Below are 27,962 nucleotides of genomic sequence, written 5' to 3'. Positions count from 1 at the left end.
TCCGAGTGTGCCGCGCAGCTGGGCCGCCCCCTGCCGCGCTGGTGCTCGGGTTCCCGCACCCGGAGTGGAATGCGGGGTCGGCGGGGTCGGCGGCGCCCGAGCGCGGGCAGGGTAGCCGGTGCCGCTTCCCCGCGCCCCGGCGCCGCTGCCCTGGCCCACAGCTGCGCCTTGTGCCTCTGGCAGGAACCCGGGTGCGCCTTGGGCCCCCCGCGATGGCCGCCGGCCGCCGCCGCAGGGAGCCGCCGCGCGGGCGCCGGGGCGCCCCTCCCTAGCACAGCCCGGCCTTCTCGCCCCCGCCGGCAGCATGGGGGGCGGTGGGTCGGCCCTGAGGGTCTGCGCCGACCACCGCGGAGGCATCAACTGGATCAGCTTGAGCCCCGACGGGCAGCGCCTGCTGACGGGCAGCGAGGACGGCACGGCCCGGCTCTGGAGCACCGCGGACGGCCAGTGCTGCGCCCTCTTCCAAGGTAGAGCCCCCTCGCGCGCCGCCCCTCCCCCGCGCCGCCGCTCTCCCGCTGTCTTTCTCTTCTGCCCTCTCACCTGGATTCTGGGGGGAGCCGTGCCTCAAACAATGGGACCTCAGCCTCTCCACCGGCGCGCGCCTTTCTAAAAGTCCAGTCCTCTGCCCATCCCGAGGCGACGCGTGGAAGAGCGTTCGTCTGTGGCCCAGCGACCAGCCGGCCGAGGGCACGGCCGTGTGGGTTGGGGTGCAGAATGGGGGTGCCCTGCGGTCGGGTGGGCGCAGGGCTGCCCGCCTGCGGGGACTAAAACCCCTTGTCAACCAACCGCATTCAATTATTACCGCTAAAATAATTTGAACAAACAAAAAGAAATCGTACCTCTATCCCTTCCGCTGAACAAAACCTTCACTTTTTTCTCATTTGCTCTGTGATCTTTAGCCAGACGTTTCATCTCTGGGGCTTTTATGATAAATAAAAGTAATATTTATTAGCGGCTTATGTGCCAGCACCGAACTGTGCATAACAGGGGTGATTTTTTTCTGATCCTCCTCCTACTCTTGTTCCACTCTACAGACATGGAAACTGAGGCACAGAGCTGGTGGAGCTGAAATCCGAAATCCACTCCCCATCCATTCCTCCCTGCCCTGTTTGCTCTACTCCCTCAGCTGTCCAGGGAGGGAATCCGGGAGGAATCATAGATTGAAGTTTTGCAACATCGTTAAGTCAATTTAGGTGTTTGAAAATATGATGAAATATCAAGATGCATCACATATATTGTAGTAGATGTAAATACTGCCTCATGAAATAGTTTTTTATGTCCATACAGATTTATTTATTTGTGTACTCACTCAGGAGCCTAAGGCCTTTTTTAGTATGTGTTCTTGTCAGAGTCTACACTTGGTCTGTGAGCTCTGACCCCTGTTCCAGAGTAGCACATACAGTTCCTTGGTGAGGCACAAGATTTTCGGCATTGTGTACAGTTATTTATCATGGGCTGGTTTTTCCCCAATAATCAGCAAATTCTGGGTGGTCTGCCCCAGGCCTTCCATTTTATGTAGGCCCAGAGAGTAGAGATTAGCTTCAGTATTGGCTGGTTCTGACAGTTGGTTTTAAGTGAAAACGATTGTGATAGTTATTTCAAAACCCAGTAGGGATGGATTTTGGATTACCTGTTACTGGGATGTTGGGGTGGATGATGGAGAGTTGGCCGCAAACTAAAAGGCTCCCCTCCCCCCTACAAACACTCACACCCTCAACTGGGACAAGAGCATCTGGGCTCTGTGAGAAATTTAAAATCCAACTTGCATTGCTTCCCAAACAGGAATTTATCTGGAGAGCTTTCTGAAATGCAGGTTCCTAGGCTCCCAGCTCCAGCTGTCCCCATGGGATCTGTCTTTGGGTGAATCTAATGCTTCCTGCATGTTGGGAGCTCAGGGGGCTGGTGGTTGCCTTTCGCGGTCCCAGGAGAGTAGGCACCGCCACAATGCAGAAGCTCTGCCAGTAACTCTGCTGGAGGAGCTAAGAACACATTAACTTTTTAATAAATGGAATCGGCTTTCGAATGCAATGGGTGCACTCACAGTGAAAAAGAAGGCTTAATTGCCAATTATTCGGTAAAGACAATTAACGTAATTATCCCCCCCTTCTCTTTTATCCAGTGGGTATCTCCTAATTTAGGGGCACTTTATTGTATCAGTGGGTGTCTGTTGGATTTGAAGGAGCAAGACTCTTGCATCCTGCCCCAGTGAATTTACAGATTAGGTTGAGAGGATGATTGCTAACCTGAAGAGCTGGGTGTGGGAGAAATCCAGAGAAACAAGAGTTTACTGTGAGCTGGGGGTTTGCCTCTTGGCCCAGGTGGGATTTGAAGGATTGCCTTTGGAGAGGCGTGGGGAAAGAGAGCGGGGGTCCCGGGCCTCAGGCCAGCATAAGCAGGCACGGGGTGGGGCTTCAAGTGGGCCTCCGAACAAAGCAGCGGAATAAAAGGAAGATGGGCCGGATGGGATGAGGTGCATTATTGTCTCTTGTGAGCTCCCAACTGCAAACATGTTTTTCAAAGGGCACGGGGGAGCAGAGGAAAGGGTTTCAAACATAAGCAAATCATTATGAACTGTGTCTTGGTCTAGGAAGGATTCCATCAAAATACACAATTTGTTCTAACCGCGGATTTGAAGGACGCCTGTGTCGATAATTTATTCTTGGCTCTTTGGAGTCCACTGTGCCTGGTGTCCTCTCTTGCTGTGGGTGCCTAGTGAGGAGGGAGGGAGCTAAAAGGAGGAGAGCAGCCCGGCCAGGGCCAGCATCCCAGCATCGTGGGAGGGAGAGGCCTGGGCGCGAAGCGGCAGGCACCTTGCCGTACCCCTGACAAGCGCCTCCCTCCCTGGCTGGGAGCGCTGGGGCAAGTTGGCCCACACGGTGGAAGATGGGAGCTGAGCACTGAAAGTCCTCTGTGGGGCCAGATCCCGCCAGACCGTCTGAGATGCCCACAGTGTGGGCGGTCCTCCGTGCAAAGTGGGACATTCCCAGATAGCGTGTGTCTCTGAAGCCTTCACCAGAACATTTTGAGCCACATTTGCCCTGTTCCTGGAGCTCCGTGCCATTCCAGGCTTGCTTCGGGAGCCCGTCAGCCAGGGTGCTGGCGGGAAACAAAATGGCACCCTCCATATAGGATCATTCTAGAGAGTTTCAGAAAGGGACGATTTACAAACTGGGGGCAGAGTATTGGGGCTAGTACCAGTAGGGCAGGGCTACTACTGTCCTAAAGGAGCAAGGGGTGAATCATCACTGCAGCCCAGAAACAGCTAGGAGAGGGCTTCCTCGGAAGGAGGTGTGAGCTGGGTGTGAGGGACGCTTCCAGCATGGGTGACCCTGCAGGGAAGAGTTGGGGGAAATCCATACCTGGACCCAAAGTCTCCTGCAAGGGCTCCCAATTGCGTGAACCCAATGGAAGTGGGAGAACAGAGGAGCCCACAATTGTAATGTATTCACATCAGGGGGAGCAGCCAAGAGCAGGGTGGACAAAGAGGAGGGCGAGCTGGAGGGGAAACAGGAGACAGCTGGTTTGGACATGGCGGCAGACTTGGTCAGAACTGGGAGGGTGGGCTCCTCCAGCCCCCGCCGTAAATAAAAACGCTCCTGGAGGAATCCTTGTGTCAGGATAATGCCAAGCTGTTTGTTTTACCTAATGAGAAAACGGGTGCCATGCTTTCGCCCTACAAAGAACTCAAACATCCCTATTACCCTATGCTATTTGGGGAGGTCTATGCTTTGTTGTCCAAAGCTGGGACACTTTGACAAAGGACACGCTGTTTTTTGTGCTGGGTCCAGAGGCATGTTCCAGCGTGGCCGTTCGCCCTGGGGCAGGAGTGCCCACTCCAGGCTGCCTTCTGCTACCCCAGGCTCAGTATTATTTCAGCAGGCTCCCAAGTGCCCTGGATCCGGAGGTGGCTTTGACCTTTTTGAGTACATGGAGGGAGCAGTTTGACTTTAAACTTCCAACAAGAGCAGCAAGTTCATGGGATGGGGTGAGATTGGGAACTGTGTGTGGGCAGGGAGGGGGAGAAGGGCAGACTACGTTGGCAAGAAACCCCTTAGCCTCAGCATGTTCTTTTTAACATAATAACTTCGTCTTATCTGCATTCTTCATCCCTTTAAAAATATTTACTTTTAGTTTGGCTTTTTTGCTTCTCTGCACAATTCTGACAGCTGAATGGATGAGGCAATGGGAGTCCCTGGAGAAAAGCAACTGGGGCCCCATTCTTCCCTCTCTCCCTCCCTCCGTCCATCTGCCTGTCCGTCCGTCCCAGGGGTAGGGATGGCAGGGGCATTCCCGACTCCCCGTGGGAGGCAGGCACGTTTTCTCCCGCCATGGCGTGCCCCACAGGCCCTGGTCAGCGGCGCCCTCCTTGTCCCTGGTGTTCTGTGGCACGTGGGGCAGAGATGTCCACCGCGATGGCACTCCGCGGTCCCCCCAAGCCCCTGCGCTGGGCTGGCGCTCTGAACCATGACTCACTCCTGCTTGTGTTTTCAGATGTGGGGTGGGTGACTCTGTAAACAAAACACACCCCGGGGCGTAGCGGAAGGGGCTTGCCCCCAGGAGGGCCTTCCCCACGGCAGGGCCTCACGGAGACGGAGACGGCCTGGGTCAGCCTGAGCCCAGGGTCAGAGGTGAGCGTTTTAGTTTTTATTCATTTTGAAAACCCATTTTCGTTCTTGCATCTTTTCTTCAGGTCTTTTTTGTTTATATGCATTTTTATTGTTACCAATCAGCGGATGTAGCCTTTTTTTTTTTTCTAACTCATGTCATAAAAGTGGCTCCCATAGCTCGTGGTCTACATTAGCACTGTTTTGACGGCTGTAGTCCAGTTGAGTAAAGGTGCCATCGCTTATTAATCACGCTTTTTTTTTCTTTAAGTGCTCTTCTTGGCTTAATGTACAATTTACTCTTTGCTCTTTACCTGCCTGCTTCTGAGATGCTATGTAGCAGATGGAAGTGGCGGGGGCTTTCGGGCTGGTGGATCCCAGCGAGGGCCGGACCCCAGGGTCCTCAGACCTAAGTGAGATACCACATTAAAGGACCTCCCTCGTTGAACTCAGTGCCTGGTGGCCCCGCCCACCCGCCCCCGCAGTTCCTACTGGCAGTTCCCTGTGGCGCAGGTAAGGCGAGGTCCTGCCCATGAGGAAGGGGCTTCTTTCTGTCTGCTCTGAGCCCTCCTGACAGCTGGGGAGAAGGAGATGGGGGGTGGGGCGGTGTGTGGAACAAATCTGGTCTCAGGGAAAGTTTGTTGACAATCTTAAAATATTTTATAAACTTTTGGGGGCTGGCAAAAATCCTGACTGTTTTGCCAAACACATTCTGCCCTTAACTTTTAAACCCACGTGTATTTTAAGGGAAACATAATCTGTAGTTTCTTCAAGTGTTTACTTAGTTCGCACAAACATTGTTTTCGTAAAGATTCCTGGTGGTATCTGCTATCCAAGAAGACTTAAAAACTTTTCTTTCTTCTTATTTTGTTTTAAATTCTGTTTCCTAGAACCCAGGAAGTTGAGTTCTTCCAAGAGTAACCGAGTTTAAGCCCAGGACACACCAAAAAAGTGTGAATCAGCTTGAAACTACTCAGAGGATTGTAAATCTCTGTCCAATACTGGACATCTAAATGGAATTTTAAAATTTGATCAAAATCCTTTACATAATAAGTACACTGCATCAAATGTATGGATATTTGAATTCATGAGTTTCCTTATCCGAAAAAGGGCTTTGGGTGCCAAGGTTCTTGGCTTCTATTGATTTTCTGGCCCCTGAATTCCCTTCAGATATGCCCAGCCTGTTAGAAGGTTGTTATTTGCAGTGGAAATATCCTTCCTGGAAGGTCAGGCCCTACTGCCAGCTGCCAGAGGCGTAAGCATTGCTCTCCACTGCCAGGGTGAGAAGCAAAATACCCTAACGAGGGGCACCACCCAGTAAGGTGGGATAGAAGCTTTGGGCTGTGCAGACTCTGCACGGCCTTCCCGCCTGTCTCTCCAGCCTCTGCACCATTCCTTCCAAGCACCTCAGTACAGCCCCCAGCCTGCCCGGAAGGCCCCGCTCCTGCCCTGCGTGTGCTGCCTCCTCGGCCCCGCATGCCCGTCCCTCTCCACCGGAGCTCGAAGATGCTGCCTCCTTGGCCCAGGCCCCACGCAGACTCCTTGTGTGACTTACCAGCCTCTGCCTAAGCAGAGCAGCTGATGCCCTTGGACTCTGTCCAGCACAGGCCACAGCTAGGCTTGATTTTTTCTCTTTTCCTCTGGGCTGGGTGCTTCATGGAAGGCAGGGGTGTGTCCCATTCATCTTTGTATCTGCATTTGTTTTCTATGGCTGCTGCACCAAATTACCCACGACTCGGTGACTCAAAACAACAGAAATTTTTTCTCTCCTAGTTCTGGCGGCCGGGAGTCAGAAATCAGTACCTCTGAGCCAAAATCCAGGTGTGGGCAGGGTTGCCTGCCCTTAAGAGGCTCAAGGGGAGGATCCGTTCCTGGCCCCTCCTGTCTACTGGTGGCTTCTGGCATTCCTTGGCTTGTGGCCACATCCTCCAGTCTTTAAGGCCAGCATCTTCCAATCTCTGCTCTGTCTTCACATCACCTTATCCTCTGTGTGTCACCACATCTCCCTCTGCCTCCCTCTTTTTTGGTTACCTGTGATTGCATTTCAGGCCCACCCAGATAATCCAGGAGAATCTTCCCATCTCAAGAGCCTTAACTTAGTCACATCTGCAACATCCCTTTTTCCAAATAAGGTAGCGTTCAGTGGTTACAGGGATAAGGACCTGTGGTTTTAAGGGGCCAATGTTCTGCCCACCATGGTGTCCATCCCCAAGCGTAAGAAGAGTGAACACACAGCCTGTGCTGTGCAGCTGCTGCTGTAACTCAGCCTGCACAACTGTGTGACGTAGGGATGGTTCCTAACCCCATTTCAGATGAGGATGTGGAGGCACTGAGAAGGTAAGGAACTGGCCCACAAGCATTAAGTAGCACCGCCAGGACTCTGGTCTAAGCAGGGGCTACTAAGATCCTACCCTTGGCCTCTACACACCTGCCTCTGTGACGTCAGGTTTGTTGAATGACTGAGTGACTACAAACATATGAAAAGTCTAAAGAAGACTAAAAGGAGAGGGTGAAGAGGAGGGAGAAAGAGCAGAGTGGAAGAAGAGGGAGCAAAAGAATTCAGAGGTGCAGGGTGAGTTCCCCCTTGAATTGCTCCTGGAACCTCAGAGTTTCTTGAGACTCTCCCAGACTTACATTGGCTTTTTAAAAGGCCTAGTCAGTTCTGAACTTGTCAGAAACATTCTCCGTCCTGCTTTTTCCCCTTTTCCTCTCTCTTCATACATTCTTCCCAGAAGAAAAACAACAGCTGGCACCCACTGGTATGCTCACGTTTCCCCTCGTCTGCAGGACACGAAAGCTACGTTACCTTCTGCCAGCTGGAGAATGAGGCTGCCTTCACGTGCAGCGCTGACCACACCATCAGGAAGTGGGACGTGCTGACCGGGCAGTGTCTGGCGGTTTACCGAGGCCACACGTCCATCGTGAACAGGTTAGCGTGGCCTGTGTCTTCGGGCAGCCAGTTGACGAGGACGTGGTCTCTGGTCATGGACAACCCACCCCTCCCAGTAGGGCACGAGGGGGACAGAGTTGTATGTAGGATGTAGCGTCCATGCCCTTGAAGAGCTTGGATGCTCTGGGGAATTCCAGATGTGGACCCCTGGGGAGGTGGTTCATGGAAGGCCCAGAACAGAAATTTCCAGAGGCCAAGTGCTAAATGCCCAGGAGTGCAGTTGGGAATTTGCAAGGTGGAGGTGAGGGAAGAGGAGGCCCAGGCACTTTGCCGGTCGCCAGCGCAATGAGTTGTGCCTGGACACCCCTTCCCCCCACTCGGGGGCACTAGCTGCCCTCTGCTCGGTGTAGGGAAAGGCACCACTCCTACTGCTCCCACTGATGGGAAACAAATTCCAGAGGAAATTGCTTAATTGATAACCGATGGCAGACCAGGGGGTTGGAGGGAGAGGAAAATGGGAATTGTTCTGAAGATGGAAGTGAGGATATTTTTAAGTCTCTCCTTCCCACGTTGTTGGACATAACCCACCCCCTTCCCCTTTTCAGAGAGGTTTGCATTTTTCCTGTCCTTATTGAATTTGGGTCTGAGCTGAGCAATGGAAATTCCTTGCTGATCAGATCAATTTGACACTATTTATTTAACTTGTGGTGGTTGCCCAGGACCACATCAGACTCCCGAGGGAATGTGCAGCCCGCACAGCCTCAGTAGCCGGGGAGGAGGCTGCTGCCCGGACCTTCCAGACCTGCCTTCTGTCCTGGAAGCTAATCTGGGCTAAGAAGAGGGCTCGGTGCAGGCAGGAACTTGGAGGGGGTTGCTGCTGTTGGATGCTCAGGCTCAGGCTCGGGGTGAGCAGAGAAGAAAGGATGTTCTCGGCCAGGAGGACGTTGTGGCCCGCACGGGCTCTAAGCACGCTGGGCAGGGCTGGCGAACCCATGAGCTTAGTGGCTCAGCACAGCGGGTGGAGAGAGGGGCAAGCCCGAGCACTCCAAGCAGCCGTGGTGCACTGGATGCCTGCCATCAGGACAGTCGGCCAACAGGACGGAACGTAGAGCATCCCTAGGCAGAAAGATGAAAATAAACTAGAGGACTGCTGCGCGTTGACTCGGGATGGTGCAGAGTAGAGAAGTCTGGAAGGGACCCCAGGGGAGTGTCCGACCCGGCCCCTCGCTGAGGCTCTGAAAGCTTTGGACACCGCCCAGGGGCAAGACAGAAGTTGTAGGGAAGGGGCTGGAACTAGAACTCAGGTCGCCTACAGCTCCTGCTGGGCCCTTGCCAGTACTCTGCCTTTACGGAGAAAGACGTGTGTCACTGAAAATAGAAATGTGTCAGGGTGGGGGCAGTTTCCTGTAGTGAGGCAGCTGAAAGGCCCACCAGGAGACAGGGCCAGGTGGGAGAACGCCAGGCCGTCCGCTGGCCACCCTGTCCTCGGGTCACTTAGCTCACCTGAAAATTATTAGCTGCTTCTCCAAGGTTAGAAATTGTGCTCTGCCATGTTCCGCCTCCAGCCCATACACACACACAGGCACACATGCTGTGTTTGAATGGGCAGCTCGTGGAGAGCCATAGCTCTGGTGGACAGTGCATTATTCAGCACTTCAGGCCACAAAGGTTGTACAGAACCCCTGAGGCGGGGACGTGGGAGTCATACCTCTCGTGTGAGGCCCTGGGAGCACCTTCAGCGGCACCAGGCCAGGTGTCCCTTCTCCCACACTAGGCCACTCCTTCTGGACTCACGCCCCGCCACCGTCCTTGGGCCCTAAGGCTCTCCCTTCTCTCCCTCCCAGAACGTCATCCTTTGGTGCAAGTGGCATCAAGTCATCACTTCACTGTAGAAAGATACATCTCAAGAACAGCATGGGTGGTAGGGAAACAGCCAATCAGAAAGCAAGAATTCTTATTTTCATGCATTTCTGTTTCACTAAATGACTTGGCTGAAAATGTGAACAGTCCGAACGATCCTAAAGAGATGGAAGACATGGGTGGTGTGTAAAAAGTCAGCAGGGGTTGGTTGGTCTCTTCATCTACATAGTCCTTGCCAAGCTTGCCAGCAAGACTTTTTAAGAGGCAGCCCAAAGACCAGTGATGCCTGTACCTCTGATACGAAGATTCGGCTGGGATCCTGCACCCTTGGTGGAGGTTCTCTCCCCACCCAGGACACTCCTGGCAGGTGCATAAACCCTTCATCTGGCACCCGCACCCAGCCCCCCTCCATCCGGGCCCCGCCATCCTAGCAGCCGCACTCCAGCTGCAGCTTTGACCCCAAAGCCCTTTGTGGTCCCCTCCCCTGGTTCTTAACAAGGGTGTGTAAAGCCTTTGAAGTTACACATACAAACAAACGTGTTTTTCTTGGGAGAAGCTCTTGGCATTTGTGAGAATGAAAATAAGAATCATCTGTATTTCCTGCTTGGGGCGCTTCTTTCTCCCGTGTCCGCTGGCCAGTTCCACAAATGAGCAGAACCGTGGCCTCTTGGCTCCCCCCACCTAGAGTTCCATCCCTGACACTCTGGCCGGTCGTGAGCCAGAGTCCAGGAGCTGTGAGCCTAGAGCTCGGGTGTCTGGCCGGTGGACACCGGTGCAGATGAGGCTCTGAGCCTTGACACCAGCCCCGCCCCCACCCCACTAGCGACTTTCTCTTGCAACTGTGCCTTGGGCCGATGCTCCCCTCCGCTCCTCGAGGGACCTGGCCTTTATGGAAAGCCCCTGATGGGCACACTCTTGGGGACCAGTGTTCTGAGAGGAGCAGGAGGGGTCAGCCTTGGTCTGGGAGCACAGAGGCCCTTCCTTCTAGCACTTCATCAGTGTCTTCGAGGTCCCTGAATCTGGAGGGCCCCTGCCCAGCTACTTGAGTCTGGCCTGTTCCTAGGCTGACCAGCTCATCCCAGGTTGCCCAGGACTTCCCCAGTTTGGAAACTGAAAGTCTTGTGCCCCCAGAAATGAAACCATTCAGTTACCTCCTCCCTCCCTGCTACCTCCTTTCCTCCCTTCTTCCCATACCGTTTATTGAGCAGCTGCTATGTGCTCTGTGCTGTGAAGGGAATTCAGGGAGGCTTCCTTGAGAAGGAGGGCTTTGGGCTGGGTCACAGAAGGTGAGTGTGCCAGGTAGAGAGGAAGGAAGAGGGTATTCCAGCTGCAGAGCAGAGTCTGGATGACTAGGGGATGGCCTGGATCCTGGCAGGAGGCAGCGGTGTGGCTGGGCTAGTATTTGAGGCCAGGCTGAGGAGACCTGGAGGCTGGGCCTCGTTCTGTGGGTGGGGGCCTGGGTGCCAGGCCTCCTGCCTGAGGCCCCCGGCGTTTTGAGAGAGCTGGCCTCTCTTGGTGCCCACTCACTGCCCTCTGCTGAAGCAGGGGACCTGGGATTCCCTTCCCCCTTGATTTTCTCAGAATTGAAACTGTTTTTTGGGAGCTTTTTCTCCCCATTAGCCAGACTCATTGCACACTTAAGGCTTCAGCTCTGGGCCTCAGCCTCACGGCTTGGGGTGTGGGGTATATACAGCCCTGTGCCCTATGCACGCCAGCTCCTGTGACCAGCCTGGCTGGGGACCCCTGTGCAGCCTGACCCCTGGTCCTTCCCTACTTTCGCCAGGATCCTGGTGGCCAACAGCCAGCTCTTCAGCAGCTCCTATGACCGGACGGCTCGCTGCTGGAGCGTGGACGAAGGGCAGGTGTTCCAGGAGTTCCGAGGCCACCGTAACTGCGTCCTGACCCTGGCCTTCTCTGCCTCCTGGGACCTCCGCAGCACTCCCTGCGACCTGGAGGAGGACGTGGCCGGGGGGGGTCCTGGTGACGGGCAGCACGGACGGCACAGCCAAGGTGTGGCAGGTGGCCGGGGGCTGCTGCCACCAGACGCTGCGGGGCCACACAGGCGCCGTGCTGTGCCTCGTGCTGGACGTGCCCAGCCGCAGGGTCTTCACCGGTAGCACCGATGCCACCATCCGTGCGTGGGACATCCTGAGCGGGGAGCAGCTGCAGGTGTTCCGGGAGCACCAGGGCTCTGTCATCTGTCTGGAGGTGAGACTCACCCCGGGCTGCAGCCTGCCTGCCGTGAGGGTTCCAGGGCCTTTCGCTTCCGAATCTGCCATTTCAGACCTGGGCCCAGAGCCGGCAGAGGAGCCTGGGGTGGGTGTCGACTGTTTTCCTGTGTTTTTCTTTGTACTGCCAGGTTAGGGACCGGCGCCTCCTGGGACCTGCTCCTCACAGCCTGGCGTCATGGAAATTGGCCCCTGCCAGGTTATCAGCTGGCCTGTAGGATTTATTAGGCATCTAGCACGTTAGCAGAATGGCTAGCGTAGAGGCAGGCAGCGACTGAATCCCAGCGCTATCACGACCCACCTGACTTTAGACAAGTCACTTAACCTCTCTGCATCTTTGCTTCCTTATCTGTGAAATGAGGACTATATAGACCCACAACACCTTGTCCATCATGGCTAAGACCAGAAAGTTAACCCATTTGGTGGCAAATCCTGACTTGAACAGATCCAAGGCTTATTTGTAGCTTTATCTGTCCCACTTGATGTGACTATCTGCTGTTGAGACAAGAGTATGTTTCCAAAATTCAGAAAATTCTGAAACACATCTGATGCCAGGGTTTTGGATAAAGGATTATGGATGTGTAATTGCACCTGTTCCATGGGGTTGTAGTGAATTAATAGAAGACAAGCAAAGAGCCTAACCAGTGCTTGGTTCATAGTTGGAGATCGGTCACTGTCATTGCCATTGCTAAGCTAAGGAAGGTGCTGCCCTCAGCTTGGCAGCGGGCTGTCTGCTGGATGGTATACCTACCCTCTGATAATTATATTAGGAGTCTAGATGTTCTTGGCTGTGATCTTGTTCAGCCTCAGTTCCCACACCTGAAGGCAAGAGGGTTGGGTTGTGGTGCTTAGCAGCAGCAGATGCTCTGTGAAGCCACGTATGAAGCAAAGGGAGGGGTCCAAGGCACACGGCCCAGAGAAGCGCATCCCTGGCAGTGGCTTTCATTGCATTCGGCTGGTGAGAGCCCAGCAGGAAGTCCCGTTTTTTGTTCTGGGGATGAAGGGCAGGCAGCCTTGGGGCTCCAGGACCAATGGAGATGGGAAGGGGACATTTACCTGGACCATGGAATGACCCTCTGGCCCCTGATTTCAGGCCACCCTGAACCCCAGAGCCGTTGAGGTCCCTTGGTGATGGTTGGCTTCACTTCTTAAGTGGTTTTGTGGAAACTGCATTTTTTGTCACTTCAAATCCTGCTTTAGGATGTTGTGATCCAGTTGGGGGGAAAGCATTAAGCTGGGAGTCACTACCTGGTTTCTAATCCCAGCTTTGCCACTTGCGGTGTGATCTTAGGCTCCTGGACCTCAGTTTCCTCACCTGGCAGATGCTGGTAATGATAACAGCCCTTCCAGCCTCCTGGGGACACTGAGATTCAGAGATGGCAGATGGGAAAGTGCTCTGAGGACGTCTTACGTGGCTGTGGAAGTCCAAGCTCTTAGCTCCTTCAGCGGAGTGTTGTGGTGGGCCCTGTGTGAAGAATTAATTTGTCAGGCAGAGGGTCTCCCTCGTGATTGCACTGGCTCGGAGCTTGCCACAGCAGGAGGGGGCACATGTGGTTGCTGGTCCCGGGCAGAGGGTGACTGTCCCTTCATGGTCACCAAGGTAAGAGAGAAGAAACCCAGCCGGGAGCCCAAGGTGGGAGCCGGGAAGGGAGCTGCCTCCTGCGCTGGGGGCTGGGTGGCTTTCTCGGGGTCCCCTCCACACGGTTATTCTTGGCACCTGAGTGTTCTCGGCAGAGTGGGAGAAGCTGGGGGTGCTCTGGAAGGCTCTACTTAAGTCCCCGCTAAAAGAGCGTGTGCACATGGGGCAGCGAGTGAGCCCGGAAGGGCAGGGGCCGAGGCACAGAGTGCTGTACCTTTGTTTTCTTTCCCTTTGAGACGTAAACAACCAAACAGCCCCCACAGCAAACTGCATGGGAGGAGATGGGAACAGGGAGGATGTCAAAGAGGACCAGCAGGGGAGCTCTGGTGGGGGGACTGCTTGCCTGGTGGTGTGAGAGACTCCAGAGGATGGTGAGTAGTGGGGCTGTAGATGCCCGCAGGAGCCCAGACCTCGGGCTGAGGTCGGAGAAGGCTCCGGGGAGGAGGGGTGAGCCTCGAAGGCCTCGGGGGGTTTGGGTAGACTGGAGAAGGAGCAAAAGGGAGGGCAAAGCAAGGACCGCAAGCAGGCGCTGGGGCCGTGTTTGGGGGGGGCGCGTGCGGGGCCGGTAGACATGCGTCCTCGTGGGAGGCAGCTTCTGTCTGGCCTGCACACGGCCTGTGGCAGAGGAGCCTCTCTCCCAAGGCTTGCAACAGACTCAGGCCCCAGGGAGCCGAAGAGCAGGGGGAGGTTTCGGGGGCAGCCAGCCAACACGAGAGCCTTCGGCTTCCAGTAACTTCCAGCGGGCACATCTGTCTGTCCAGTGGCCTGCAGCCTGAAGGGCTTGAGTGACTGAATTGATGAGTACAGGACTTTTAGGCGCTCCACACCGTGCAGGGTGCTAAGGAGGGTGCGACGTGACTCCCGGTGTGGGTTACTGTCACCCCCATAAGCACAAATCAGTTTCCAGGGTGGGTCCAGGTCAGAGAGGTCCCAGGAATGAGGCTGCTGTTCCCTCCGAAGAGGAGTTGGGTGGGGAAGGGCTGGAGACACGTGGGGGAGGACCTTGCTGAGCTCGGAGGTGGGGGAGGGGTGCAGTTGAGGGCCCCTAGGCCAAGTAGCCCATGGAGCATCAGGCTGAGGCTCTGGAGGTGAGGAGGGGCCGAGTCGTTGCTTGGGACCCCCGGGAGAGGATCTGCAGCTGGAGGAGCTGAGTGCTGCCGCCGCACGTGGGTTTCGGGAGGGAAGGTCTGGCAACCTGAAGGCGCGCGCCCTTTGTATAAAGAGCAGCTGGCGTGATTCAGTGAGCCCCCAATTATTTGGTTGGTTGGTTAGTTAGCTACATAGTTAGCTATTAGGTTGCCCCTGGCCTCACTCCACAGTGGATCTGAGATAGAAAAGCCCCCGTTGTCCCCAACGGTGGGCTGAGGTGTTCTAGCTGCCATAGACGGTTTCCCACTTTTCAGGGGAACAATTCAGTGAAGAACCCAGTGCTCACGCTCCATCAGATCTTTCCTTATTGATGTAGAAAGCACATCCAGTTTTGTTTGTTAACACTGAGGGCTTTCTCGGGCATGCCGGCCTGTGTTTGTGGCCTCTGTGCCTCGTCCTGAACTAGACCCTGTGGGAGGCACAAGCGCCACCTGGCTAGTGGGGGAGGCGAGAGGTGGGCCAAGGGCTGCCTTCACCACAGACAGGGTGGCGGGGGGGGGGGGGGGGGGGGGGGGGCGATGTTTTCCTGTGTGGATTCTAGAGAGGAGTTTCTCTGTTTTTTCTTTTAAAAAAAAATTTTTTTTTTTTTTTTTGAGGTACGGGGGTCCAGGGATTAAGACTAAACCTGGGACCTTGTATGTGGGAAACGGGCACTCAACCACTGAGCCACATCGGCTCCCCTGAGGTGTTTGTTGTTTTTGTTTTTTTTTTTTTTAATTTTTTCTGAGTTGGTTTTTTCGTTTGTTTGGTTTTTGGTTGTTTCTTTTTAGGAGGCACTGGGAGCCAAACCTGGGACCTCCCGTGTGGGAAGCAGGCGCTCAACCACTTGAGCCACATCCACTCCCCTCCTATATTTTGACCCCTGGATACAAAATCAAATCTAATCGTATAGTGACCTTCATTTTAATCCCTTGGGAAATGCAGGAGTGTAAAATTTAGGTGTTCCCCACTTCTGAGAGCCTCTCTCTCCCATAACTGGGATGGGGACGGCACCCTTTTCTACATCTCCGGATCTGTTTATATTAAAAGAACTGTTGTACTCAGAACCTAGAATTTTCCAAGAGCCCCAGACCCACTGCCCAAGGCAGATTCCCTTGAAAGGAGAAGCAACTTATTAAGCTCCTTTTTAACCTCACTAGCTGGTTTCTTTCTATTAGAACAGCTGAGCAGTTGAGACCATATAATTCATAGAAGTGAGGATTTTATTTTTCTCTTCACTTTAATGGGATTTTTTTTTTTTTTCATTTAACACCTCTCAGAAAATTGGGGTTTCTGGAGGCTAGAAGACTGCTATCTTACAAGTCACACTGATTAAGGTAATGGAAATTTGCACATTTTACCTTGATCCAGAGGGTGGTTTATGGTGACGATTCAGGGGTACGCAGCTCCTGGAGGAAGCCAGCCTCACGAAAGCGGCTCCAGAAGTGGGACGGCCGGTCAAGATTGTCTGATCCTCTCCCTGGGCTCCACAGTTGTCTCTGCCTGCTGTGGTTTGGCCGCATTCCTTTCCCTCTTCTGCTTTCTTGGCTTCTCTCCATGGACGGGACACGCCTGCCCAGGACTCTGTCCAGCCACTACGGCACCTCTGTTAAGGCCTCCAGCCGAGGGCCTCTGGCAGTGCCGACTGTCTGACTGCAGTTTCCACGAGAGGCTGCTGGGTCCCGCTTGGGTCCTGTGATGCCCCTAGTCCAGGAGGAACTGGCCGGGTGTCCTTGGTGTAAACCGTGGCTTTGTGTGTTAGTCTTCATGGGTGTCTTCAGAGGATGGCTGAAGCAGAGACGGTGAAGCCATTTCCCAGAGCGTGTAGGCCTCAGCTGCCAACTTCTCTCCCCATGACTAAGAAGTGACTCTGAAAGAGTGACTAGTGGAAGAGGGGAGGGGGCAGGTGCCGCGCCCAGCCCCTTGGCTTCCCCCACCCCCAGCTGGAGCCAGGGCACCAAGAATCCAGATCTGCTTATTGCAAGCCCACGTCCCCCTGCCGTGTGGCTTCAGGATCCTGGTCTTGTGGGCTTGTCTGTCATGTTTCGTAGAGAGGGAGACCACATACCTGCTCCCTCCTGGTGGGGGTGACCGTGGAGGTAGTTCTGGATTCCACTGGTTTAACAAGGGGAGTGTCCTAGTTGAGGGCCTAAGAGGGGATCTCACACCTTCCCACGCCCCCCACTCCTGCTGCCACTCCCCATCCTGGCCCCTGCATCAGGCCTGTGCGCCAAAGTGGGTTAAACTTCCTAAGCCTCTGCTTCCCACACATCACCGCCGTGTTCAGGTCCCTTCCGGGGCCCCTCTGAAAGTTCTCTTTCCCCAGGTCCTCAGCCCCAGCATCTGAACACTTGCTGACCGAATCCCTCCCTTGGCCTTTGGTTTGCTCTGACCGAGTGTAGAAAACGCATTAGCCCGGCTAGTAAAGCCCAGGATGCGTGGAAGTCCTTGCTCTCGCAAGTGCCGTGCCCTTAACACAGCTGCGTGGCCGCACATCCTGCCTTCAGACACCTCCAGGAAGCACACGGCGTGGGGCACACGAGACTGCTGTCATGTCCATTCTAAGAGCGGAGCGTGTGAAGTACAGGTGTTTCTGTTTCCCTTCCCACGTCACACAGCCATGGAGCCAGGGCCCGGACGCTGTGGTCTGTGAGACTCTGTCTCGTTTCCCACACCTTCCCCCAAGCCGGGGATCAACCTCAAGTTAACATCCAATTTTCTTTCTCTGTCCTTAACGCCCTGTATGTACAAGTCAAGGTGAACGTGTGAGATTCAGGGGAACGAGTTCTTTAAAAAGGAATTTACCACAGAAGTCCAGCCCCGAGTGCCCCCCACAGCAAGGTGAGGCACGGACAGCCTTCCCAGAAGGCCCCTTCGCAGGCAGGCGGAGAGCCCGTGAGATGCCTCGGCTCTTACTGGTCTTGTGGATGATTTCATGAGCCCAAATCCTGGTGGCCTCACCTCTGGGATTGTTCTGAGGAGGAAGTGCCTGTGCTTGCAAAATGAGAGCTGAGGGGGAGTTAGTCTGTGGCTTCCTGTTATAGCAAGCATGGAGCACCTACTGGAATCCTGATTGCGCCTTTAGATAATAGTGTGTTGCAGTTAAACTACGAATGTAAACAGGCCAAGCTCCTTTTCCTCGTTGAGATAAACTTGTGGGCTGCCTTTTCGGAGGTCAGGGAAGAATGGGAAACTCCTCAGAGAGTTACACAGTCTTATCCTCCTGCCTCCCGCAGTCCTGTGGCCAACTCAGGACCTTCTAGAAACAGAAACAAGAACCAAGAAATTGGCCAAGCCCCTGTTGATCATGGAACAGAGGGGACAGCGCCAGGAGCCACACAGGTCTTCTCTGGAGAGGCACGGCTCACTTCTAAGTGACAAACCCAGAGTCAACAAGGCACTTGGGCATCTGGTCTGTAACTGGCTCTGACCACTGAGGAGCTCCTGGTGGTCTGGGTTTCCTGGTGGTCCTTGTGAGGAAAGGGAACACGGAATCTTCCCTATCACCCTTCTGATTTTTGTTTTTAAACAATTTTCAAAATTATGAAGCATTTCAAACTTAGGTATAGAAAACAATAAAACAGGGAAGCAGATGTGGCTCAAGTGATACGGCTTCTGCCTACCATATGGGAGGACCCGGGTTCGATCCCTGGGGCCTCCTGGTGAAAAAGAAGAAGAGAAAGTGTGCCCGCATGGCGAGCCAATGCCTGCACGGTGAACGCAAGTGCCCGCTCGAGTGGCCGCATGGTGAGCCAGTGCCCGCGCCAAGTGAGTCACGCAGCAAGATGCTAACCATCAAAAGAGAGACAAGGGGAGAGTCAAGGTAGAGCACAGCAGAAACCAGGAGCTGAGGTGGCACAGTTGACTGGGAACCTCTGTCCCCATCAGAGGTCTCCAGGATCGAATCCCAGTGATCCTGGAGGAGAGAAAATGAGAAGAGAAGGCAACACAGACAGCAAAAACAGCAGGGCAGGAGGAGGGGAAGGGAAAAATAAATAAATCTTTAAAAAAAAAGAAGAAGAAAACAGACCTCCATGTACCCATACCCACTTTTGAAATTAGATATTAACATGGTACCATATTCATATTTTTAAAAAGAAATAGAGCAGTTCAAATACAGCCAGAAAGAGAAAAGGAAAGACTGGCCAGGTGTGAGGGCCCCCAAGGGCGGGGGTCGGCTGCTGCGCCGCTGTCGTCGTTGCGGCGCTCTTTGCTTGCACGGGCGCTGTCAGAGCAACCTCCTGTGAGTCTCACCAAGCCCTGAGAAGCTGGCAGGGCAGGCACTGCTGTTGCTTTTACCAGCCACCATTTCTGAGGGTCTGCCTTGGGCCGGCGCTGGGCACCGAGGCACCATGTGCATGATCTCACAGACATCCGAGGAGAGGGAGATCTTAGTCTTCATTATGCACATGCAAAAACTGAGGCCCAGAGAGTGTAACTTGCCTGAGGTCTCAGCCAGCAAGGGGAGAGCCAGGATTTGAACCCAGGACTGTACATCTCAGAGGCCCCTGCTGTTCACCACCGCCTTATGTGAAGAGGCTGGCTGAAAGGCCTAGGATTAGGAGCTGGCTCCTGATGGTGAGATCAGGCCCCCTGTGCCACGCTGGAGTGGGGGGGCCTCTTTGGGGGTCTTGGCTTAGGATGCCGGTCCAGAGCCCAGCTGTCCTTTTGGCAGCCCAGTGTTGCTCACAGCCTGGCCCCACGGCCTCAGCGGAGGGGAGGGCAAGGGCTCGCAGTCCCAGGGACCCGGCAGCCGAGCTCCAGGCCTGCAGGCTCCATCCCGCTCTCGGCTAACAGATTACATCACAGGGAGACCAGGAGAGATTGTCATCCGAGCCGTGTCTCTTCAGAGCCCCCTTGGCAGCAGGGACTGCTGTGGGGGCACTTTGGTATGTTCCTATGTCTCTGTTGCAGTCTGTCCAGCCTTCCCCATCTGCCTCGGGCCTCCCTGGCTGCTCTGGGCTGCCCTGCTGCTCCCCATGGGTGTCCTCTCAGGAAATCAGCCAAGGTGAACAGAGAAGCCTCAGCCAGCCAAGGACAATAGTACATGGAGCTAGTTCCTTGGCCTCTGGTGGTTCAGGGTTTGTACTTTCAAAGTGTGTTCCTCAATCATTTTTCTTAAAAAAAAAAAAGTGTCAACAGGCCCTGAGTAGTTAGAACACACAATATGGAGAGCAGGAGGGGTCTTTCCAAACTTTGTCCTCAGCAGCCATGGACCCAGGACTGCCTTGTTTGGGGTGCTGGGTGCACAGAAATGCAGAGCCACGTAGCCTGACCAGGTGGTGGGTCTCGGTTTCAAACATTTTCCCGTATCCACACTCCTTATTACGAGTCCATGAGCCGCAGTGGGTAGTGTGGAAAACACGGGCACCGGAGGCTTTAGAACCCACTCTCTGGAAGATCCCAGTGTGGTTGGGGAGATGGCCAGAAAACGCGAGGCCGAGCAGCAGTGGCCAGTTTGTTGAGGGAGACAGAAGCGAGCAGGTCTGTGGGCATCATGAGGAGGAGGGTCTTGGTTCTGTCCTAGCAGGACCAGGTTTCAGGGGTGCTCTCTGGGCAGAGAGGACTTGGAAGCAAACGTGGGGAGGAAAACTTGTGTCCGGTGTACCTGGAGGACAGTGATGACATGGGAGCCTTGGAGCAGGTATGTGAAATGGAAACTGGGATTCTCGGCTGCCCCGAGAACTGAGCCCCAGGCTGACAGGGTGGTCCTTTCTCCCGTCAAAGGTCTCGAGCAGGAGTGCAGAGCCACCTTGGGGAGACAGATGGGACTTTTCTGCCAGTGCTCTAGTTGATGGCTAAAGACCAAAATCCCAGGGGATGTGCAGGTGGTGAGAGGACTGAGTGTCGGTGTGCTTGGAGCCCTCCTGGGTTTAGATGGTCAGATGTCCCTCTAAGGAGGAGGCTGTTACACAAGGGAGCAGAGTTGACTCATCCACATGGAACTGGCCGAAGGCCAGGCCAGGTTGCTAGGGCCACAGAACTTTAGAACTCCAGAGAACTTTAGAACAGCTGCCTTCCTGCTCTCAGGGAACCCACTGCCTTGTTTCGTTCCTTATGATACCATCCCCCTCTGTGGTCACAGTTGATTGGCCTAAGGCCAGTGAGACCCTTTGCCTTGTGGCCTGGTTGGAAAGATGAGTTGGCTTCAGGTTCTTGTTCTTTGGAGTATGAATTGGGAAATATGGGGAACTGAGTTGGTTATAGAACTAAAGTGAACAGCTAGATGGCCAGTTCCAGTCCTAGGAGGGGTTGACCTCTTCACACACTCAGCCCCAGCCCAGTCAGATTTCTTCCAGAGCTTTCTCTTTCCTATCTGCCCTTCCACCAGCAAAAGTCCCTCATGAAAGCCCCCGGAAGCCCCTTTCTCAGCTGGGACGCCATGACTCAACTGATATGGCTGTGACTTGAGCTGCATGTGGCTTCCCTGGTACAGAGCCATATTTTAACAGGGAGTATATAAGTCAGAGTTCAGCAGAGAAACAACGACAGGATATCTATATATATAAATATTATGAGATTTATTACAGGAATTGGCTCACGAGCCTGTGGGGATTGGCAAGTGTGAATTCCTTAGGGCAGGCTGCAGGTTGGGATCTCTGATGAAGGTTTCAGTGAACTCCCCAGGAGAAGCTGGCTGGAGTAGAGATGGAAATTCTTCTGATGGTTGAAATCATCTGTTCTCCCTTTAAGGCCTTCAACTGATGGAATGAGACCTCTCTTCTTGCTGAAGGCAGCCTCCATAGATTGTAGACTTAATCAGCCATAGATGCAATCAACTTACTGATGATTTAAATCCATGAAATACTCTCACAGTAATAATCGGGCCAGTGCTTGCTGGACCAAACATAACCTGGCCAAGTTGACAATGAACTTAACCATTTTAGGGAGCTACTAACCAGAGATATGTAATTAATAATAATGATGCTCTCTAACACTTAAGTGTACTAGCTTGTACTGTGCATGCTGCATCTGTGTAAGCCTCCGAGCACCCCAACAAGGAAGGGGCTGTCATTGTCCTTACCGACAGGGCCAAGTGGCAGAGTTAGCTCTGTGCCCTGACCGTACCACCTGCTCTCCTGACCTCACACCGCCCTGCCTTCTGGAGAAGGAGAAACAGTGTGAAGTGGGGTGCTGCAGTGAGAGAGTGGAGTGGGGACATAACAGGCCGGGGCTCTGAGCCACCAACTGGCAGGCAGGTCTATGGGGCAGGGGTCCATGCAGCAGGCCAGCAGTCCCCGTCTGGGCACAGACCCCCCCTTTCTCCTCAGCTCGTGGACCAGCATGTCTACTCAGGCAGTGCCGATAGGACCGTCAAGTGCTGGCTGGCAGATACAGGGGAGCGCGTGCGCACGTTCAAGACTCACGGACACAGCGTCAGTGCCCTCAAGTACCACGCAGGCACCTGTAAGTGCCCCTGCCCACTAGCACTGCCCACGCCAATCCCAGCCTGCCACTCCCAGGCCTTGTCTGTGCCTGGCCCTTCACTTCAGGCCTTGGCCCACCAAATCCTCCTGCTGCCAGGGCCACCTGCACCTTTCCCTCCCAGACTGCTCAGGAACCTTCTCAGGCTTTCCCCACACCTGGAGCCTGCTCCACAGGACTCTAGGCTTTTAAAAATATATATATATAAATATAAATATAAATACATATATATTATTCCACCCCCCTTGAGCTTGCTTGCTGTCTGCTCTGTGTCCATTCGCTGTGCGTTCTGTGTCTGCTTGTCTCCCTTTGTTGCGTCATCTTGCTGTGCCAGCTCTCCAAGGGCATGGGCCATCAGCTCTCAGTGGCGCAGGCCAGCTTGCCTTTACAAGGCGGCCCTGGGATGCCAACCCAGGGCCTCCCATATGGTAAATGGGAGCCCAGTCCGATAGAGCCATAGCCGCTTCCCAGCTCTAGACTTTTTTGTTTGCCTGCTCTATTGCCCCTCACTGAGCCTCCACTTCTGTTCAGGACTGTCAGCACCCAAGGATAGTAGCCATGCCTGCTCCTTATCTCCTGTTCTTCCAGGGTTATTTTGCAAAGAAAGCCCAAGAAAGGGCTTAGGGGTTCCTTCCCATGTTTCCCCCACAAGAACATGTGGGAAGACCTGAATGTTCGGAGCTCCTGTGGTAGAAGGCACCTTGCTCTAATTATCACAGTGGGGCAGTGACATCCAGTTAATCCACACTTGAGGGCCACATGGGGTTTACTTCACTTGGGATTAGATTTGGGTACAGATAAAAGGAAACCCAAATGAACTAAGTAAGATGGTTTATTTTCAGAGGCAAAGAAATTTCAGAGGCTGGCAGTCTGGGCTGGACTAGGTAAAGTTCACATTCCTTCTGTTATTTTGTTTTAGCACCTTTAGCTTATATCTTCTACCTTCCAGATGGCCTCATGGTTCAGTATAGCTGCTGAAGCTCCAGTCATCAGGTGATATTTTAGGCAGGAAGGAAGAAAAAGGAGGGAAAGGCAAAAGGATGCCACTTCTAGCTGTGTAGACCCCATTAAAGATCTTTTCTGGAAGCTCTACCCAAACGTTTCACATCACATCCTTTGACTACTATACCTGGAAGAAAGACTGAATAATGATATCTTTTATCTGGTGACTTTGCCGCCAGGATTAAAATCAGGGTTATTCTGGAAAGAAGGGCAGAATGTCTTGTTGGGGAGGCAGCAAGCTGTCCCACAGGTCTCAAATTGCCACACATCTGGGCCTTGCTGGCTCTGTCCAGCTGGCTTGCCCCATGTTTATACCAACACACCCAGAGAACACTCTGCACAGGGGAAGCCACCCTCCAACCTCCCAACACCTACAGGGGAGTGGGGCTCCCAGCTTCCCGAAAAGCTCTTTTCCAGAACTTCCCTGCTTTCCCCAACTTCTCATTCTGTCATCAGTCCTACCTATCCTTTTCCCTCTATGGCCACAACTCTGGTGACAGCAGCAGGGAGCCAGCCCTACACAGCTGAGCCTGAGTGTCATCTCCTAGCATGGGCAGTGAGGGAGAGGGGTTTGGGCTGGGGGAAAAGTCACAGTGGAAAATTAAAAGTTGGTTTCACAGCAAAGGTGTTAGATGAAGACAGAATGAGAATTTCTGAAAATAGAGCCTGAGATGCCCTCGAGATTTAGGTGTCTGGCACCACAAAATTATTTTTCCTTCTTCCTGTGTTAAAACCTGTAAGTGTGATGATGGCTCTGCTTCTAAGTCCCAGACTTCTAATTTAGAGAAGGATGTTCCAGCCCGCCTAGGGCACTTTCACTGGGTAGCAGCTAGAATGAAATCTGCAGCTGAAGAGAACCTCCACGGGCTCTATCTGTTCCCACCTATTAAGAAATGCAGTACTTGGTCTTTGCCAAAAAGAGCCCAGGATGATCAGGCTTTATTCCTGAACCCCACCACCCCGGGATGCCCAGCCACACTGGGATTTGGGGGCCAGGCCAGTTTCAGAGCTGGTGAAGGGAAAGGCAGGAAAGAGATCTAAAGACTCAGAAATGTTACTCCCCCTCCAAGGCCATCCAGGGCCACATTTACCCTGTAGCTCTAACAAACAAGCTGGGAGTAGGCAGATGGCTCCCTTTTCAGGAGAAACAGGTTTCTGGTTGGTTAGCCCTTGCTCCAAAACAGCCTGCTCTGGTGAGCTGGGTTGGGGGGTGGGGAGCTTCTAGGGCAAGGGTGGATTAGCCCCTCCAGGGGCTTCGTGGCCTGCCTGACAGAGCAGGCAGAGGACCGCGCTTCGCCAAAGGCTTCCGCCACCAGGCCCGTAGGAGTGGGCCAGGAGACATTCAGGAGGGACAGAGACACCTGGAAGGGCAGCACGTGCTGACCAGGAAGGAGGGCGTGACAGCTGCTGGTCGTGCAGAGAAGCCTCCTCACAGGGAAGCCCTCCTCGGCCTTTGTTATTCACTGACCTCACAGGAGAGGAGGAAGACGATGGCGGTGCTATTCATTCACACCGCCTCGGTTCTTTTAGAAGGGCTTCTGCGTATTTCCCATTTGAACCTTATAATTTCCTTGAGGCATAGGCAGGGCAGCAGTCACCACCTGTCAAATGAAGCCGAGTCCCAGGTGCCCGCCCTCCTGCTGGGTTCCTGCCCTTCCCGTTCCGTCTCCGTCCCCGGGCTCCCTGGTGGGAGAAGGTAGAGGGGCCTCGGGCAGGGCGGGGGCCCAGCGCGCGTGCTCTGTGTCCACAGTGTTCACGGGCAGCGGGGACGCCTGCGCGCGGGCCTTCGACGCCCAGTCCGGGGTGCTGCAGAGGGTGTTCCGGGGCCACGCCTTCGTCATCAACTGCGTCCAGGTAGGATCTACCCCTATGTCTCCTGGGACCCTCCCTGGCTTGTTAACTGAAAAGGGGCCAAGAGGAAGCCTCAGTCCAAACCATCCCAGAGGTGAAGGTCGCACTGCGGCCTTGGTCCTGGACCCAGGTCTCCAGCGTCCTCCCCGTCATGCCATCCCCGGAGCTGCTGCCCCGCAGGCAAGCTGAAGCCCCCCTTCTCCCAAGTTCTAGAGCCTCCTTGACCTGGTGTTTTACCACCTGCAAGATGCTGTTAACCAGCTGCCAAGGCCTCTGTATATTCTAATCAATGTGGGGTAATTAACACCAGACTGGGCCACACTGGGTCCTGCCCATGGTCCGGCAGTCCAGCGATTCCGACCCGCGCTCCTCACGCGGGAGGCTGCGTTCCCAGGCTCGCCCTCCTGCGCGCACGGACCCGCTCCTTTCCCTCCGGCGCAGGTGCACGACCGGGTGCTCTACACGGCCTCCCACGACGGCACGCTGCGCCTCTGGGACGTGCGCGGGCTCTGCAAGCCCGGGCCGGGCCGCGCGCCCCCGGAGCCGCCGCCGCAGCGCCGGGGCGCCCCCAAGCGGAGCCTGTCGCAGCTCTTCAACAACAAGGTGGGCTGCGCCGCCGCGGCGCCCGCGGGCGGGGACTGAGCGACCCGGCTGGGGAAGCGACGCGCACGCCGGAAAGGTCGCCTCCTGCCCGCTGCTGCGGATGGCGGGCAGGGGAACGAAGAGGCACCCTGAAGCCGGAAACCTTGGTGGGGCGTTTTATTTGGTCTTGTTTTTAACTTTGTATTTATGGACTTTTTCAAAGCCCTCTCTTGTTCAGCTGCTGCAGCCACCCACCCGATGGGACGGCATCTTGGAAAGAGACTGAGTCGACTCAACAGATTGTACTCCCCCTTGGGGAACTAATGTCCTCCAAGCCCTCTTTCCGGTTTCCTCTTAGGGTTGCTCCTTTCTCCTTACACCCCATCAGCGAAAGGCCTTGGAAGAAGGGCCCCAGCCCGCAGGCTTTGACACCTGTCAGACCCCTAGGACTCTCCCAGCTTTCAGGGTCGCCAGTCTGAGAGCTTTGGTGGTTGTGGAAACACACACTGGTCCCCACGCTCCCCCAGCCGCTAACGAAGCCTGCTTTTTCCTGCTGAGTGGCGATGGGGGACATGTTTTTTTACAAAAACCACTGAGCCAGATTGTTTTTTTCACTTTAGCAAATTGTCATGAGGACGTTTGTGGAGAACTAAAATACATATCTTTAAAAGTGGTCTTTAATATGCCTATTTTGTTTTGCAAATTTGAGACTTAGCTTCCTTTAGGAGGGGTTCCAGGCACAAAGGGGAGGCCTGGCCGCCTGTCCCAGCTCTGCCTCACCTTGGGACCTTAGAAAAGTCATACACCCTGCCTGCACCTGCCCCTGATGGATGAAGATCCCTTAAGTGTCAATTTGTGGCTGGGAGTAGCTGTGGAGGAGGCAGGGGAACAAAAACCAGGCTCTTCTGCGTGTTTAGGTAGCAGTGGGGATCCCGTCATGCCCTGCTCTGGAGCTCCCATCATTTTCTAGCATGAATCAAAGAGGGGCTTCTTCTCAGGGCATGGTGTGGAAAGGTGGGGGTAGTAGCCACCTAGCTTCAGCCCTGTTCCAGGGACCTCTGTCTACGAATAGTCATAGTAGCTAGCTCTGAGCTAGACATACAGAAGCAGCAATTGAGGTAATTCAAGGTGAAGCACCATGAAGAGAATCTTAATGGGGGAAGTGGGGTTCAGGCTTTGGAGAGGCAAGCCCAGACTGTCCCCACATATACCCATCAGCAGCCCCTCATTACTTGGAGGCAATGTTTCAAGCTTTTGGCAGGTTCTTTTTTTGCTTACCAAACCCTGGAACAGACCCTGGCTATTCTCTGAGGCTGCGAGAAGCACCTGTAAAAGACAAGAGTCTGTCTTGAGAGCTCAGTGGCTCACCTCAGGATCCCTCTGGGGCAGGGGTTCTTTTTTGTTCCACAGACCCCTTTGCCAGTCAGGTGAAAACCATGGTCCCCTTACTAAGTACACACTATACTGTGTATAAATATCACACCTGCATCAACACATCCCCACAAGAATAATGTTTTTAAGCTCACAGACCCCTAGTTGAAAATCCCTGCTCTAGGGAGACAAGCCTCCAGTGCAGAAGCAGCCCTTGACTTAGAGAAGTGTGCCCCTTGCTGTCCTAAAAATGCAAAAGGTGTGCTGCAGAACAGGTCTCACCTGCTCTCTGGGATACCCAGGAGGGCTCAGGCTCTGGCCTGTGGGTGGACTCTACCCCTCTGGTCCGAGAGGAGCAGGCATAGCGTCAGCACTGCGACAGCAGAGAGGAATGGGTACATGTGGGACTGGGCTCCAGGCCAAACTTCCAAGCCCTGGCAACACAAGCAGCCTCCTCAGGAGAGCAGGGTGCTGGTAAGTAAGCAGAATATTTTAAGAAAACTTGCAGAAATGCTGATTTGCTGTTGAGTGTGACTTAAGCACATAGTACACATCGGTGTGATTGCCAGGTCCTGCTGCCAGCTGCCTGGGAACCATCACTTTCTAGCTGCCCTTTTATACAGCTCTAGGTGGAGAGCCACTGAAAGGGGACTTCCTAAGAAAAAGCTGAAGTGACATTTTGGGAAGGCCAGGCAGAGTATCTGCTTGTCAATATTCTTGAAGGGAACAAATCCTGGGCCTATATTTACATTCACATTCTCAGATTCCTGATTTAGGAAGTAACCAGACATTGATAGTAACAGGCAATGCTGCCACAACAGCTCTTGCTTATACGTCATTTGAGATCCGCCATCTTACTCAACTGCAACAGAGAACAAAATGCCTATGCTATGATACTCGAGAAATATCCAGCTGGATATGGATACTAAAACATACTGCCACATTTGTTTTCTCCACCCTGCCTCTCCTGGAGAAAGGGTCGGAAATATAATAGGAAACCACTATTTTGCATTTATACAGCATAATACATTTGGGTAATTTTTTTTTTTTTAAGATTTATTTAATTTCTCTCCCCTTCCACGCCCCCCCCCCCCCGCCCCAGTTGTCTGTTCTCTGTGTCTATTTGCTGCGTGTTCTTTTTTATCCTCTTCTGTTGTCGTCAGCAGCTTGGGAATCTGTGTTTCTTTTTGTTGCATCATACTGTTTTGTCAGCTCCGTGTGTGTGGCACCATTCCTGGGCAGGCTGCACTTTCCTTCATGCTGCGCGGCTCTCCTTATGGGGAGCACTCCTTGTGTGTGGGGCTCCCCTACATGGGGACACCCCTGCGTGGGGGACACCCCTGCATGGCATGGCACTCCTTGCGCGCATCAGCACTGCGCAT

At 54.0% G+C, this 27,962-nt stretch overlaps 1 protein-coding gene across 1 annotated transcript; it reads left to right on the top strand.

Annotated features, from left to right (window-relative positions):
* The first annotated feature begins 234 nt into the window (after positions 1–234).
* WDR86 (WD repeat domain 86) lies at positions 235–25,390 on the top strand. The gene is given in 7 exon segments (XM_058298011.2): positions 235–467; positions 7,392–7,533; positions 11,138–11,321; positions 11,323–11,562; positions 21,621–21,756; positions 24,527–24,630; positions 25,069–25,390. Coding segments are annotated over 7 exon segments (1,170 nt in total). The 5' UTR covers positions 235–304; the 3' UTR covers positions 25,270–25,390.
* Positions 25,391–27,962: the final 2,572 nt, after the last annotated feature.

This window comes from Dasypus novemcinctus, chromosome 5 (assembly GCF_030445035.2).
Source record: "Dasypus novemcinctus isolate mDasNov1 chromosome 5, mDasNov1.1.hap2, whole genome shotgun sequence".
NCBI classification, from domain to species: Eukaryota; Metazoa; Chordata; class Mammalia; order Cingulata; family Dasypodidae; genus Dasypus; species Dasypus novemcinctus.
The sequence above is the reverse complement of the archived record's forward strand: the minus strand, read 5'-3'. Positions and strand labels throughout refer to the sequence as shown.